At 52.2% G+C, this 15,468-nt stretch overlaps 1 protein-coding gene across 2 annotated transcripts in view; it reads right to left on the bottom strand.

Annotated features, from left to right (window-relative positions):
• The window catches only part of GRM7 (glutamate metabotropic receptor 7), a 198,629-nt gene that overhangs the window by 2,000 nt on the left and 181,161 nt on the right, over positions 1-15,468 (bottom strand). The window contains exon 10 of one of the 2 annotated variants that reach the window (XM_088061798.1): positions 14,844-14,936. The exons of the other annotated variant lie outside the window; for it this stretch is intronic. Within the exon in view, the coding sequence (XP_087917924.1) occupies positions 14,866-14,936 (71 nt within the window). The 3' untranslated portion in view covers positions 14,844-14,865. The remainder of the gene's footprint in view (positions 1-14,843; positions 14,937-15,468) is intronic. 2 annotated transcript variants of the gene reach the window in all.

Raw genomic sequence — 15,468 nt, 5'->3', positions numbered from 1 at the left:
TCCGGGCAGGCGGCTCCCAGGCCAGCCCGAGCTCCAGCCCCAGCTCTGGCTGTAAACAGAATTAACAGGGATTGATTTTGCCAGGCTCCCGCAGTCTGGGTGACTGCGCCGCTGAGGCACCACAACCAGATCCTATTAAGATTTCTGTTTTGCAAAAACAGTGACATTTCCTCCAACTTCTTAAATCTCCTGGGCTAAACTTGGCTTTTCGCATGGATAAAGCAATTCTTATTCAAGTTTTATGACTTCTGAGAATTTTTCAATATGGGGATGAAGGTACCAGCTTTCCTAATGATGACCTTCAAATCCAATCTGTTTGCAAACAGAAGGAAATCAAACCAGTCAGAGCTTTATGAGTGCCGCTACATGCTGCCATCAGGAAAACTGCAAATATTTGCAGCTGAACACAAAGCAAAGTGTTCTGCAGAACTCTGGCAACACTGACAGATCCAGGACACAGAACCATGGAATATTCAGAGTGGAAAACACCAGGATCACCCAGCCCAACTCCTGGCCCTGCCCAGACCCCCAAAATCCCACCCTGGGCATCCCGGGAGCTCTGGAGCACCCCTGGAGCTGTGGCAGCCTCAGGCTGTGCCCATTCCCTGGGGAGCCTGGGCAGTGCCAGCACCTCCGGGGGAGAATCTTTCCCTGATCTCCAACCTAAACTCCACAGAGACCAAAAAAAGAGCCTGGATTTACAGTTATCCCAGTTTGCTAAAACACTGAAGTGGAAATCCCACAGTCTTTGGGAGAATTTGGCATAACTTAAGCAGTTTGTTGAATATTTCCAGCCTGCTAAGCTGGGGCAGCCTCCACCCACACCTTGGATGATGTTTTTATAATGTGGTGTGTTTCATTTTAAAACCTTCTCAGGAGGATTTAATAGATGCTGTGGAAGGAGAGGTGAGAACAACAATTAGATTTGTTCTGCAAATGTGCTTTTCAAACTTCATTGGGCTTGGGCCTCCCAGGGCTCCTCTCAGCCCCTCAGCAAAAACAGGAAATGGATCCCACCCAGAGCTCTGTGTCTCCCCAGCACCCCCTGCATGTGTGCCAGCCCTGAACATCCCCTGCATGTGTACCAGCCCCTGAACATCCCCTGCATGTGTGCCAGCCCCTGAACATCCCCCCTGCATGTGTGCCAGCCCTGAACATCCCCTGCATGTGTGCCAGCCCTGAACATCCCCTGCATGTGTGCCAGCCCCTGAACATCCCCTGCATGTGTACCAGCCCTGAACATCCCCCCTGCATGTGTGCCAGCCCCTGAACATCCCCTGCATGTGTACCAGCCCTGAACATCCCCTGCATGTGTACCAGCCCCTGAACATCCCCTGCATGTGTGCCAGCCCTGAACATCCCCCCTGCATGTGTGCCAGCCCCTGAACATCCCCTGCATGTGTGCCAGCCCTGAACATCCCCTGCATGTGTGCCAGCCCTGAACATCCCCTGCATGTGTGCCAGCCCCGAACATCCCCTGCATGTGTACCAGCCCCGAACATCCCCTGCATGTGTGCCAGCCCTGAACATCCCCTGCATGTGTGCCAGCCCTGAACATCCCCTGCATGTGTGCCAGCCCCCCGGGCACCCCAAGCCCTCAGGGAGCAGCCACAGCTCCCTCTGCTCCCCTGACAGGCTGTGCTGTCCCCTGGCTGTCCCCTGGCAGCGGTGTCACCAGGCAGACATCGCTGCTGCTCTTTCACAAGCACCTGCTCTGCCCTCCCCCAGCAATTCCGACTGGTTGGAGTACAGTGCACAGACTGCAGCCCAATATCAATATTTCCCATGGTGTTCACTGTTTCACTGGCAAAGGAAGGATTTTAGTCCCAGGTATTTCCAAGATGGACATGTAAGAATCTCACGTGCAGCTCTGCAATATTATCCTGAAACCCTCATTCAGCTCTTTCCTCATGCCCCAGACAGGAGCCTGTGCTGTCTGTTCAATCAAGGACTGATCCCACAAAGTGCTGATCATCTTCAGTTCCCATTAACTTCTCTTGCACACGAAGGTGTCCAACATCTGCCAGGATAAAACTCATTATCCTTCAAGGCTGCAGTACAAATACCAATAAACTGGGGAACGCCATTAAACGCTGAAGAAGGGTAAAATGAGCCTGGGAAAAAAAAATGTCATCATGGAACAGGTTGCAAAGTAATTCCATGTATTATTTTGTGATGTACTTCAGCTTTACCCATTACAAGCTCCAATTTCAAGGAGCAGCAGCATTTCTAGGACTGAGATTTCGCTGCTCCCACTGCCAGTTCAGCTCATGCCACCCCTCCAGTGCCCCCAGGCTATTACTGGGGCTCTCAGCAAAACCAATCGTTTTGCTGAGGAGTTTTCTCACCAGCTCAGCCCCGGTACTCCTTTCTCATTTCCAACAGGACGAGGAAGCACCGGTGCCAAAGGGATGGAGCCCCAGGAGTGCTGCGGGTACGGCCGGGCTCCGAGACAGTGACACAACCCTTGGCACGGCCCTGCCTCACCCGGATAATGGAGCTGACAAAAGCATCATCCATAATTCAGATAAAATGATCAATAAAAGCCGTGTGGTTATTTTCAGAGAGGAAAGACAATGTTCCTTGTTCAAAGGCTGTTCGGCCGGGGGGGATCATGTTCCCGATGGCTGCTGGAGCATTTCCCCACTCTGCTCCTGCCTGCAGCTCAGCCCCAGTGCAGCTCCCAGACACGGACAGCTCAGGACAGCTCAGGACAGAGACAGTCTGCCTCCTTAAGGAATCTCTCCCGAGTCACAGCTCATCGTTATCATTGGCAATTAGCGCCAGGTATGGGTTTGATTTTCCTCCAAGAAACGAATTTACATGAAAACGGGGCCGGTGTTTTAATGCCGCAGCCACAGCGCCGCTCCCCACGGGCACGGCTACAGCAGTGCCACTGCTCTGGGACACGGTGACATTCCCCACCCCATATCCCTGTTAATTAATGCACACATTAATTAGTGCAGCCTCCAGCCGGAGCAGCAGCTGCAGTGCTGGGACATTCCCGGTGCCAGGGGATCCCGGAGCCGCTCCATCAGCGGGGCTCGCTCCCAAATGCGCTGTAGGAGGAAATACCCCGGCTCCTGCCTCCCTTCTGCAAATCAAGGCTCTCCGGAGGCATCTGCACCCTGTAACTTCCTTGGAAAATAAAAGGGGACCTTTCAAAAGAGCCTTAAGCACCTTAAAAAGAGCTTTCCTGCCGCAGTTAGAGACAAGCGCCCCTTCGTGCCGATTTTCCGCTAATTAGCGGTGAGGAGCGACAGTGCGGCAGGAGAGAGCAGGAGGGACAGCCGAGGGATGCAGGGGGAGCAGGAGGGACAGCCGAGGGATGCAGGGGGAGCAGGAGGGACAGCCGAGGGATGCAGGGGGAGCAGGAGGGACAGCCGAGGGATGCAGGGGGAGCAGGAGGGACAGCCGAGGGATGCAGGGGGAGCACCAGGAGCTCTGCGAGGCTCCGCTCAGGCTCAGAAATAACCCCGCAGAGTCACGGAAGCAGCGAGGCTGGAAACGCCTCCAGACCGGCCAGTCCCCCCTGCAGCCACTAACCCTGGCCCTGAGGGTCACCTCAGCTCGCTGCTGGACACCCGCAGGGCTCCGCTGCCTCCCGGGGAGCCTGACCCCTCCTGGGGGAAGAACCTTTCCCTGCTCCCCCGGCGGAACGGCCCCGCTGCAGCCCGGGACAGCTTCCCCTCGCTGGGCCGGGCACAGTGTCCCTGCAGCCAGCCACAGCTGCACAGCTGGAACACACGGGGACAGCCTGCACGGCTGCACAGCTGCACATCTGCACATCTGCACAACTGCACAGCTGTACACCCGCACGGGGACAGCCTGCACGGCTGCACAGCTGCACATCTGTACAACTGTACACCTGCACACCTGCACATCTGCACTGACACGGGGACAGCCTGCACAGCTGCACACCTGTACACCTGCACACCTGCACAGCTGCACACCTCAGCTGCACACCTGCACAGCTGCACACCTGCACAGCTGTACACCTGCACAGCTGTACACCTGCACAGCTGTACACCTGCACAGCTGCACACCTCAGCTGCACACCTGCACACCTCAGCTGCACACCTGCACAGCTGTACACCTGCACACCTGTACACCTGCACACCTGCACAGCTGCACACCTGCACACCTGTACACCTGCACACCTGCACAGCTGCACACCTCAGCTGCACACCTGCACAGCTGTACACCTGCACAGCTGTACACCTGCACAGCTGCACACCTGTACACCTGCACACCTGCACACCTGCACAGCTGCACACCTCAGCTGCACACCTGCACAGCTGTACACCTGCACACCTGCACACCTGTACACCTGCACACCTGCACACCTGTACACCTGCACAGCTGTACCCCTGCACAGCTGTACACCTGCACAGCTGCACACCTGTACACCTGCACACCTGCACACCTGTACACCTGCACACCTGCACACCTGCACACCTGTACACCTGCACACCTGCACACCTGCACAGCTGCACACCTGCACACCTGTACACCTGCACACCTGTACACCTGCACACCTGCACACCTGCACAGCTGCACACCTGCACACCTGTACACCTGCACACCTGCACAGCTGCACACCTCAGCTGCACACCTGCACACCTCAGCTGCACACCTGCACACCTGTACACCTGCACACCTGTACACCTGCACACCTGCACAGCTGCACACCTGCACACCTGTACACCTGCACACCTGCACACCTGCACACCTGTACACCTGCACACCTGCACAGCTGCACACCTCAGCTGCACACCTGCACACCTGCACGGGCAGACCAAACACCCTCCTCAGAGCACAAGAATTCGTTCCTTTCCAGCAGCGGCCGCAGTGAGAGCCCACACCCCTCCCCTTCCAGAAGCGAGTAACAGGATGGGGAACAGCTGCATCTCTGTGCCAATGACACACCAAAAACAAATACACAGAAGCAAAAATCCTCTCTGGACTCACGAGTTTCATCACTTGACTGGTTTTCATTATCTTGGGCACAGGTCACAAAGAAAGGAGCTCCCACAGCACCGCAGAGCAAGGCAGAGCTGTCAATACTGACTCAGAGCCAGATGTAATCACTTGCACTTCAATTTTATGCACATTTGTAACCTCTTCCATGCTTAAAGAGCAAAGATTTACAGTGCAAGAAATGAATTTTATTGCGGCCCCCAGGCATCTCAAGCTATCAAACACATGAAACATCATCTCAGCATTCCCAGCTCCGAGCAGGGACGGACACCGGGATGGCTCCGAGCCTGGAGCTCCTGCTCTGATTCCCTCTGCAGTCACTGGGGCAGATAATTCTTAGCTCCTCTCTTTCATTTCCTTAATTCTGGCTTAGCAACCCATATCATTTGTGCCAGGCAGAGCAGAGGCTGATTATTAAATCCTACTTCTCGTCCATCTAAAAGCAAAATGGAGCTACGTGGTTCCTCCTCCATGGCTGCCAGAAAGACAGAGCTATCCCCATGCTCTGCTGCCTTGAAATTGGGGAATTTAGATGAGAGCGAGATGAAAGCAACAGGCCTAAATGATTCTACATGCTTGCCCAAACCCTAACAAATGGAATGGAGCTCGGAGAAAATAATTTTAAATTTGGTATGTGAATGTAAATGGATTGTTCTTTCACATTTTGACATCTCTGTTGTGCTGCCACAGTGTTCTGGCAGCTGATGAGGGCTCTGAGAGGCTGTGCTGTACAAAGCCCTTTCACTGCCTGTGCTGGTGGGTGCCTCCAGCCCAGACATGGGGATTTGATGCCGAGAAGCAACTGAACATCCTGTTTGGAAAATAGGATATAAGTAAATGAAATAACAAATATAACATTAGGAAAAGTGTGTTCCTCCCTAACTGCTTTGCAACCTCCTCTTACAAATGCTCTCTTCAGCTGTCAGGCTGTGACTGTGGGTGCAGCAGCACAGGCAGGAACAGCGGGGGCATTCCAGGTGTGGGAGATGGCTCAGCACATCCCAGACAGCACCAGGCAGGGCAAGGTGCTGAAAACATTCCTGCTGCTCCCTGATTTCGGATTTTCTGGGACACAGCCGGTCAGGTCTGTGATGGGCTGGACAGGCTCTGGGTGTGGCAGCCACAGGACATGCTCAGGTGACACAATGCTCAGGTGACACAATGCTCAGGTGACACAATGCTCAGGTGACACAATGCTCAGGTGATGCCTTCACAGAGTCACTGAATTGTTGGAAAAGTCCTCCAACATCATCGAGTCAGCCCTTCCCCCAGCCCTGCCAAGGCTGCCCCATGTCCCAGTGCCACATCCACAGCCTTGAAATCCCTGCAGGGATGGGAACTCCACCCCTGCCCTGGGCAGCCCTTGCAGGGAAGAAATTTTCTCTAAGGTCCAGCCTAAGCCTTCCCTTGTGCCATCCAAGGCCATTTCATCTGGTCCTGTGACAAATCCTCTCTGTCCATCCCTTCATCCCTTCTCTTTAGGTTCTCCAGCAGGAAAACTGGGTGGATTGTCCTTAGGAACCACTGAAAATCCCAAAGCTGGCTGAAACTGTCAGGGGAGCACCAGGAGCAGAGAGCCAGAGCGTCCTGCTCTGCACACCCTGGACAGGCTGGATGTGCCTGGCTCACCTCAGGACGTTTGGAATGCAATTAATAATGAAACTGCTACTTCAGCTCATTCAAATAGTGATGTTTATGCATGTGCATGCAAACGCCGTGCTCAGAGCAGGGCTGGGCAGATGCTGCAGGTGCATTTCCATCCGAGGAGCCCTCTCCTGTCACTTCACACAGCTTCCACTCCTAAATTCCTCACATTCTATCCTACGTTTTACCTTTAGGGCTCCCTCATTATTGTCCCTTTTAGACACGGCTGTTCCCCGTGCCTGTCCCAGAGCCCCTGGGCACAGCAGCCTGCAGAGCACTCAGAGTGAGTGACAGCACCCCTGAAGTGAGCCCTGAGCTCAGGGGACTGCCACAACCCCGACACAGCAGCGCTGGGATCAGAACAATTACAAATATTCAATAGCCCGGCTTCCTCTAATGAGCATTGCTTTGAAGTTCCCAGAAGGATTTAATGGGAAGGAAGAGTCCGACCTCGCCTGTTCCCCAGGGCACGATGGGGTTTGAAGCAGCTTTTTCTTTCAAAAGTCTGTTCTAGCTCCAAAAGCTTTCAAGCAGCAGCAGCAGCAGCTATGGGGGTGTGTGTTTTTAATTCCTCAGGTTTGGATACAACGCTCTCTCTGTGAGAGCTGGGAATGCATCCGACAGGAAGAGTAATAAAAGCAGCTCTTGGATAAGATAATGGCATAATAATAGCATCAGTTCAGGTCAAAGTGGCAATGATCTGACCCTCTTAGAGCTTAAAACAGCACAGAGGGTTTGAGTACACAGAGTGAGTGTTTGCTTTGTGTCCTGCAAATGTGTTGGACCGAGCCCAACCTGCTGGTGAACTTCTCTGTCCGTAGGGGTAAAGGAACCCTTAGCTCAGCACAGGAACAGCAATTCCATCAGACACATGCGTGCCCTGCAGCACAGAGCCACACAACTCTGCCTTTGTTTCCAGCAGAATAATTCCTGTTCATTCCAGTGAAGCAGGCTTTCCCCGGTGAATCTCAGAAAACACGGGGAGCTCCTCACCCCATCACCCCAGAAGGCAGAGAATGATGTAAAGATTATCCTGCACAGTGCCTGTGCACAGGGCACCTCTTTGGAAAGAGGCAAGGAGAAGGAATGGACTGCTGGAAAGCTGGGCACGTTCTCCTCTGTCTGCAGATGGATAACTGATATGGGCTCTGGACAGGGGGCAGATGGAGCTGCTGTGCTGGAAAGCTTTTCCCAATGGCCTGGGAAACCTTTACACTTCCCTGACACTGCCCTGTGGACAGCAGAGTTCAGCTGTCTACAAGGACAAGTGAAAAATCCCAGGGAGCACAGCACAAAACATGCACCCCCTGTTTTCAGGAGAGTGAGCTGCCAGTTCAGGCCAGCTCCCCAGCCTGGAGAGGGATTGCAACCCACTGAAATCCCACTGAACTCCTGCTCCAGACAAGGGCAAAGCATCCTGGGGATGTCAGCACTGCCAGCCCTGAGAATTCCCAAGGAAGTAAACCAGAAAGTTAATGACTCCTTATGGTGCCTCCATGGCAATTTCCCTCTGGGATACAGGGAGCACTTAGTGTTTGTTGTGGTTCTCCAGCACTGGGCAGGAAGCTCAGAGCTGGGGCAGCTGTTCTTCCCTGGCAGAACACATCCCTGAGGAGTGTTACCAAACTGCCACAGCCTCTGCCAGGAGACATCCCCGTGGCAAGGGCAAAGCTCAGCGCTGGAGGAGCTCTGCTCCTTAGAAAAACAGATGTGTACCTGAATTAAATGCCATGAGCTGTAAGCAGAGATGGGTTGTGCTGGGATATCCCACAGAACCGAGCTGAGAGCGCTCCTGTTCATCCCTGGTGAGAGGTGGCACTGACCACGAGGGATCCATTCACAGGGCCAGCCACAGTTCTGTGTGCACAAACACAGCACTTGTCTCTGCCTCGAGCTGCTCGTGCCAGTGCCTCTGTCAGCCTCAGTCAGCTCCCCTGCTAAGGTGAGAGAGGATGCACAGTGCTGCTGGTGACAGACACTGCTCCCAGCTCCCAGGGAGGGCACGAGGGATCAGCTGCACCAGCCACCCCTTGGTCTGCAGGAGTCACCAGGGTGGGACCTCCAGAGATCAACCCCGAGATGAACCTCCCCATCTGGACCACTGGCTCACAGAACAGAGCCAGGCTGTTCATGGCCTGAAAAAACATCAGGGTTTTGCCAGAAAGAGAACTGTGGCATTGAGATTTTGAGTCAGGAAGTGAGACTGTGATAGAGAAGGATTAGTTGTGCCCTTCCAAATAAAAGCTAAAATCAAAGCAGCGTGGCACTTCTGAAGAACGTCCATCTCCAGCACATTGGGCTGCATCCTCTCCCTATCTCCTGTTTGGCTGCATCTTTCCCCATCTCCCCCTTGTCTGCTTTGCAGATAAAAGCTTCTGAGTCAGGTGAAGCTGGAGAGTATCTGCCCCATCAGGATCAGCAGAAGGCTGATCAACAGCTCCAGCAGTGAAGGATTGCAGAGCTGTGCTGGTGCTCTGACAGTGGGACTGGGGGACACAAATCCTGCTCCCAGTGCAGGAGGATGTGAGGATGGAACCAGCTCCCAGGGCCAGAGGAGTCACTGCACAACCCTCATACCAATCCCCAGAGCCTCACCTGCACCAGATCATGTGGAGCTGGAAAGGTGCACAGGATCTTAGGAAATGTTTCCAAATGTTTATGAGATTATGGCAGGGAAGAAACAAACCCAGCTCATATTCCTTAACTGGAGCCAGCGGTACAGAAAACCTGCTAATCCCAACTCCGTTTCTACTGCTGCTGTGTGAATGCTGTGGACTGGAAAGATAACAAATGGAAGCAAATTATTTTCACCTGCTTAAAACAAAGTCATTAACAGCACTTTGGTTATCTTACCTGGAAAGCCAGGCTCTGCAGAGGGCTGTTAGAGGCAAGTGTGAAAACAGTTTGCATGGAACATAATTAAAATGATGACCTGAGTGATGGCTGAAACATCCCCAGGGAGGCCTGGAGTCAGAGCAGTTGGAATACAATTCACCTCTGCCTCTGACTGTGCTGCTGAACCGGCTGCAGGATGTCCCCAGTGCCTTGTCCCCAACCCCTGGGCACACCAGGGCTCCGTGGCTGCCCTGCCCTCCCAGCACATCTCTCCAGCCTTTAGTTCTCCTGCCATCCTGGGAGCTGCTGGGGCTTCCTCGCCCTCCCAGGGCTCCTTCCCAGTGTCCCAGCTCACCCTCTCGCAGTGGGAAGCCATTCCCCATGTCCTGTCCCTGCAGCCCCTGGGAATACTCTCTCCACCTTTCTTGCCAGCCCCTTCAGGCACCAGGAGGCCACACTTAGGTCACCCTGAAGCTCCTCTTCAACACTCCCAGCTCTCCCAGCCTTTCTGTGGTTATACAGCAATCACACAAGCAATATCTTCTCACTCACACTCAGGAACTCCTCTCCCTGCCAGCTGGCCTGCTCCGGCTCCTTGGCAAAGAGCTGCAAGTAACGAACATCTTAACAGGGAAATCAAGAATGTTCATGAGGTGCAGAGAAACTCAATTCACTGGAAAATGTATTCTTGGTGTACAACTCTGTTACACAGTGTCTGACAAAATTACACTCCGAGCTGTGCTGTTAAACAGCCCAATTTTGCTGCAATCAACATTTAATTTTTTAGCAGAAAGTCTTGATTTCAAATACCCTGGAAATGTTTAACAGCTGATATTAGTAAGAGCCCAGATTTAATGCAGGGCTCTTTATCCCAGGGACATGATAAGCATCGTGACAAGTGGTGTAACTATGGCAACTTTATCTTTCCTATTTCTTTTCCCCCTGAACAGGCAGAGCAGGCACCTCAGTGGATGCAGTGCCAGACTGCTCCCAGCTGAGAGCTCTGGCTTACTGAGGGGAAACTCAGCCAGGCCTCACATCCCGGGGCTGGGCTGCCTTTCTTCCCTCTTGCCTGTCTCCATGGTTGCTTCATGGCAATTCATGTGCATTGAACCCAACTCCCTCCTGTTTTTTCACTTTTCTCTATGGCTGGAAAATACCCACCTGCATTTGCTCCCTTCCAACCAACCCCAGCCCAAAGTCCAAACCCCTCAAGGCCAAAAGGATGAACCCCATGAATCCCCCACCTCACTGGGAGTCCCACGGTTCCTGTCCTGAAGCCAAATAAAACAAACCCCTGTGATGTGTCCAGAGCAGTGCCTGGGAGAGAGCAGCACCCAGAAATCCCAGTTTCCAGGTGCCTGCACAGATCCATTCTCTGTTTGCCCTCTGTGAGAACACAAACCAGCATCTCCCTCGTTCCCTGGGTGCTCCCAGCCTCCCCTCAGCACCCAGAGCTGCTGGCATTTCCTATGCTTTGCTTCCCACAAGGTGAAAACACACATCCAGCTTTGGACAGCTTCACCAAAGACACACAATGAATCAGGAACAGAGGTTTTTTGCTGTTCCTACACAACCTGAGCAGATTTCTCCACGCTTATAATCATGCCCACCAAAAACTGCCTGGATTTGTGTATTTGAGATTTTATTTTGAGGTTAGTTTTACAGGGATATTGCTCAAGGTTAGTTCTCCTGGCCTTTTCAATCCATTGTTGTTAGAATTTCCTGTTTGAACTCACTTGCCAAATTTACAGCAGATTTATGAAGAAGAAGAAGAAGAAGCAGCCCTTGCAGCCAGTGGTTCAGCTGCTCCCCAAAGCCTGGATTCCAATGATTCCAGGGACTTCAGGGGAGTGGAGGTGAGGATGTGGAGTCTGATCTGATCCCACAGCTCCTTTCCTGAGCCAGTTCCCAGCAGGGAGGGGATGGGAGTGAGGGCTGGAAGAGCCCAGCAGGGAACTGAGGACAGCTGGGCTGAGCCCTGAGCCCTGCTCGGGAGAAAGGAGTCATTAGAGCTAGATGGGGGAGAAGAGAGCCAAAAGCCTGTCTTTGCCCTGATATTACAGTCTATAAACTTGACAGAATCTCCCTGAGAGGATGTAAGGAGTGATGAATTAGTCAGAGGGAGAACTCAGCTACTGAGAGTTTGGTAAGCCAAAAAGCGAGAGGGACAGGTCCAGGAGGTACAGCTGTGTCTGCTCACTCCTCACCCGGACTTCCCAGGGAAAAGAGATCACAAAAGGAGACAGGAAAGATGGAATACTTACACACTAATGGATGAATACTTACACACTAATTAAACCTTATTTGTGCTCACAGACATCCCTCTACTACACAGCTTTTAATATCCCAGGCACTTCTAGCCATGAGTGTGTTTTTATTCACACATCAGACTTGAAGGTGATGGTTTAAGTGCCCTCAGAATTTCAATTTTTAAAAAAGGAAACAGTCTGACACTTCCCTGCACATATTGTATTGTATCTTGTATTGTGTAAGTCATGAAAGGTGTGAGACAGTCTGCAGATAATTAATATGGGAGCAGGCAATTATATGAATGCAGCCTCAAAAGTAATTGTTTTTAGGTGTAAAAGAGAAAGTAACACGATCCCCAAGTGTTCAGACAGGAGGGGGAGCTGGGGGTGCTCAGCTGGAGAAGCTCCAGGGAGAGCTCAGAGCCCCTTGCAGGGCTGGGGAGGGACTGGGGACAGGGATGGAGGGACAGGACCCAGGGAATGGCTCCCAGTGCCAGAGGGCAGGGATGGATGGGATTTTGGGAATTGGGAATTGTTCCCTGGCAGGGTGGAGAGCCCTGGCACAGGGTGCCCAGAGCAGCTGGGGCTGCCCCTGGCAGTGCCCATGGCCAGGCTGCACCTCTGCAATACTTTAAAAACAAGCACATCACCATTAGAAGGAATTTGTGATGTTTAGTTTTCCAGTCAGCCGTTCCAGAATCAAAATAGATGCAATGAAGAGCTGTCAAAGTCTTTCAGTTATCAATTTTGAGTGCAAATTCTCATTTCTTAGCAGCCTCCACTGAACAGAAAATCCCTCAAGTGAGGTTAAACACGGAGTATTTTCTCAGGATGAAACTGGCCAGATTTAAAACAAAAATGACACTTCAATCCAGCACATAATTGTTCCATAGCACACACTGGAGGGGGATGAGCTCCAGAGCATCTCACAGCTCGGACACAGAGCCTTCCAGGAGCTGACTGTCCACACAGTCACCTGCCTGTCCCCAGAGCCACCTGCCTGTCCCCTGGGCCACCTGCCTGTCCCCAGAGCCACCTGCCTGTCCCCTGGGCCACCTGCCTGTCCCCTGGGCCACCTGCCTGTCCTTGGGCCACCTGCCTGTCCCCAGAGCCAGCAGCACTCCTGGCACTCCTGGCAGCCCCTCGTGCCCCAGCATCCCAGCCCCACTGGGGAGGTGCCAGGCACTGCAGACACTCCTGTGGTGCCAGCAGCCACCCCACAGCTCTGCAGAAGCCTCAGATGTCTCCTTGCCTTGCCACTGATGGACAATCCCTTCCCTCACACAGCTACCACGAGGAGTTTTTCAAGCCTTGCATTTTCATCAGCCTCAACAAGAGAGAAGTCCTATTTGTCACTCCCAGGAAACAATTTAAAGCATTACAAACACATCTCCCTGTGCATCACAAGCAGAAATTGATACAGTCACGTCAGGGCCCAGCTCTGTTCGTTCCTACTACAAACACCTTAGCAGCAAAACAAGTGTCAATTTACATCAGGCTGACGTTTTCCTGCCAGCCCAGCTTTGTTTTTAATACACTGCATTGTTTCATGCTGCTCTTTGTTTTGTATTCCTGGAAGAACAAATCAAAACAGCAGCCAGGGCTCCAGGAGCAGCAGCGCTGGGGCAGAGATGGAGAACAACCTGAAGCACTGGCAGGATCAGCACAAACCATCCCTGGCTGTAGCATTTTCACATTTTCACTGGAATAGATTTTAAAATCTGCTTAAAGAATCTGAGTGGCCAATTGATTTTTATAGGACTTGGATGACAGAGTTAGTTGTGTGCCTTTGCAGACAGCAATTCCTTAGATTATTTCCATTATTACAAGGAAAAAGAAATATTTTAGAATCTGAGCTCCTAATTTTTTTTGGTGACATTTAAAAAAAGTATTGTTTTATTTAAAAACCTGATTTCTCCTGAGATTTAGGTGTCCTCCGTCTCTCTCCTTCTCATCTCCTTCCTTTAGGAATTTCACCTTCTCAGAGCTGCCCTTTCCTCTCTCCTCTTTCATTTGCAGTAAGGCTGTGAGTGTTCTCTTCTCCTCCCTTTGTTCCATTTCCCTCAGCCCAGCCCTGCCTGATGCAGCCCTGGGATGCTCCAGGTCACCCTGGGGCTCATGAGGAGCTCCAGCCTCCCATCCTTTCTGCCTGAGCTGGGACTTGGCATAATGGCCCTGATTCAAATACAATAAAAACCAATTTCAGCTCTCAGCGAGGACTGAAGTGATGCTGGAGCTGGGGCAATTCACACCAGCCAGAGATACTGGTAATTTCTTTTCCTGTGACTCAGAGACTCAATTCAAGCAACACTGCAACCTTTGCTGATAGAAGTTCTCGCCTATTAGGGCCCAGCTAAACATTCTGAAGGCTGAATACAGTGATTTTTCCAGCCCTCAGTGCACAGCACCACAGGAACCAGGTCAGGTACAACCTTTGAGCACACGGGGAGCTGTGAGAAATGCTTATTAATGGTCAGTAATCATTTCTCTCCGGCATTAAAGGCTCCTCACTCCTCTCCTTGCCCTAGGAAAGCAGGAATTCCACAAACACCAAAGGAGCTCACACATCACCAGATCACCACAGGCAGCCACAACACGCAGGAAAAGCCCAGCCCTCAAAAATTGTTCACTCGTGGTTCCAGCAGGTCAGTGGTCACTGCAGTGCCCAGGGGAAAAACAGCTTTCCCAGCTTTATGGAGCCATTTCTGCTTTTGGAGTAGGGAGGGGTGATCCCACTCTGGCCAGAGCTCTCTCTTTGCTGCCCTAATTGTCAGCTCTGGAGGCCAGAATTTACTCATCATCTGCTCATTTTTAAACAAATATCTCCATCCTGAAAGGCTTTACAAGGACCCAGCTCTGGGGCTGGGGAGCAGGAGAGCTCTCAGAGCTGGTGCTCCAGGATCCCAGCTCAGGGACTGGAACTGCCCACATCAGGGGTCTTCCCTTTCCCAGGAAAACCCTCCCATGACAGCTTTTGGTAACAATTTTGTGAACAATTTTTAAGTTAGATATTTGTCTTAACACAGCTGCACTAACGAACATTTCTCATATAATTATCCATATAATAAAAAGAGTCATCATCATCATCATCATCATTTGAGAATGAAATAATAAAAGCTTGGTTTTCCTTACCTTTTTGGAAAGCAGGCAAAAGCTATACAGTAGGTGGAAGAGTGTACCAAGTAACAGACTTTTGAACACTCTTTCTTACTGGTGGTATAGAGTCTACAGGGAAAGTAAATACATTGAATGTAGGACAGGTGTGGGCAGAGGAACGCCCCCAGCCTGCCCTGCCGTGAGCTCCTGCCATTCCCCTGGCCCAGAGTGGGCACTGCAGAGCTGGGGGCAGCAGCACAGGACAGCAGCCCTGGGCAGCACCAGATGGGCCAGCTCAGGATGCTCAGGAACCTCCAAACACTGGAGCAGCACAGGACAGCAGGGCTGGGCAGCACCAAACAGGCCAGCTCAGGGAGCTCAGGATGCTCAGGAACCTCCAAACACCGCAGCAGCACAGGAGAGCAGCCCTGGGCAGCACCAAACAGGCCAGCTCAGGATGCTCAGGATGCTCAGGATGCTCAGGAACCTCCAAACACCGCAGCAGCTGCTCACAGGAGAGCAGGGCTGGCCCAGCACATTTCCCTTCCTCTCCCCTGAAGCGACTCTGGGATATTTTGGCTGCAGTTTCAGACCCCCCTGTCCCTCCTCAGCCACAGAGTCACTCACAGCTTCCTTGGCATCATCAACAGCCATTTTAGTG

This window comes from Pseudopodoces humilis, chromosome 13 (genome assembly GCF_049639895.1).
Source record: "Pseudopodoces humilis isolate 2021_Gansu_Grassland_sample_001 chromosome 13, ASM4963989v1, whole genome shotgun sequence".
Taxonomy (NCBI): Eukaryota; Metazoa; Chordata; class Aves; order Passeriformes; family Paridae; genus Pseudopodoces; species Pseudopodoces humilis.
This window is presented reverse-complemented; position numbering and strand designations above follow the sequence as displayed.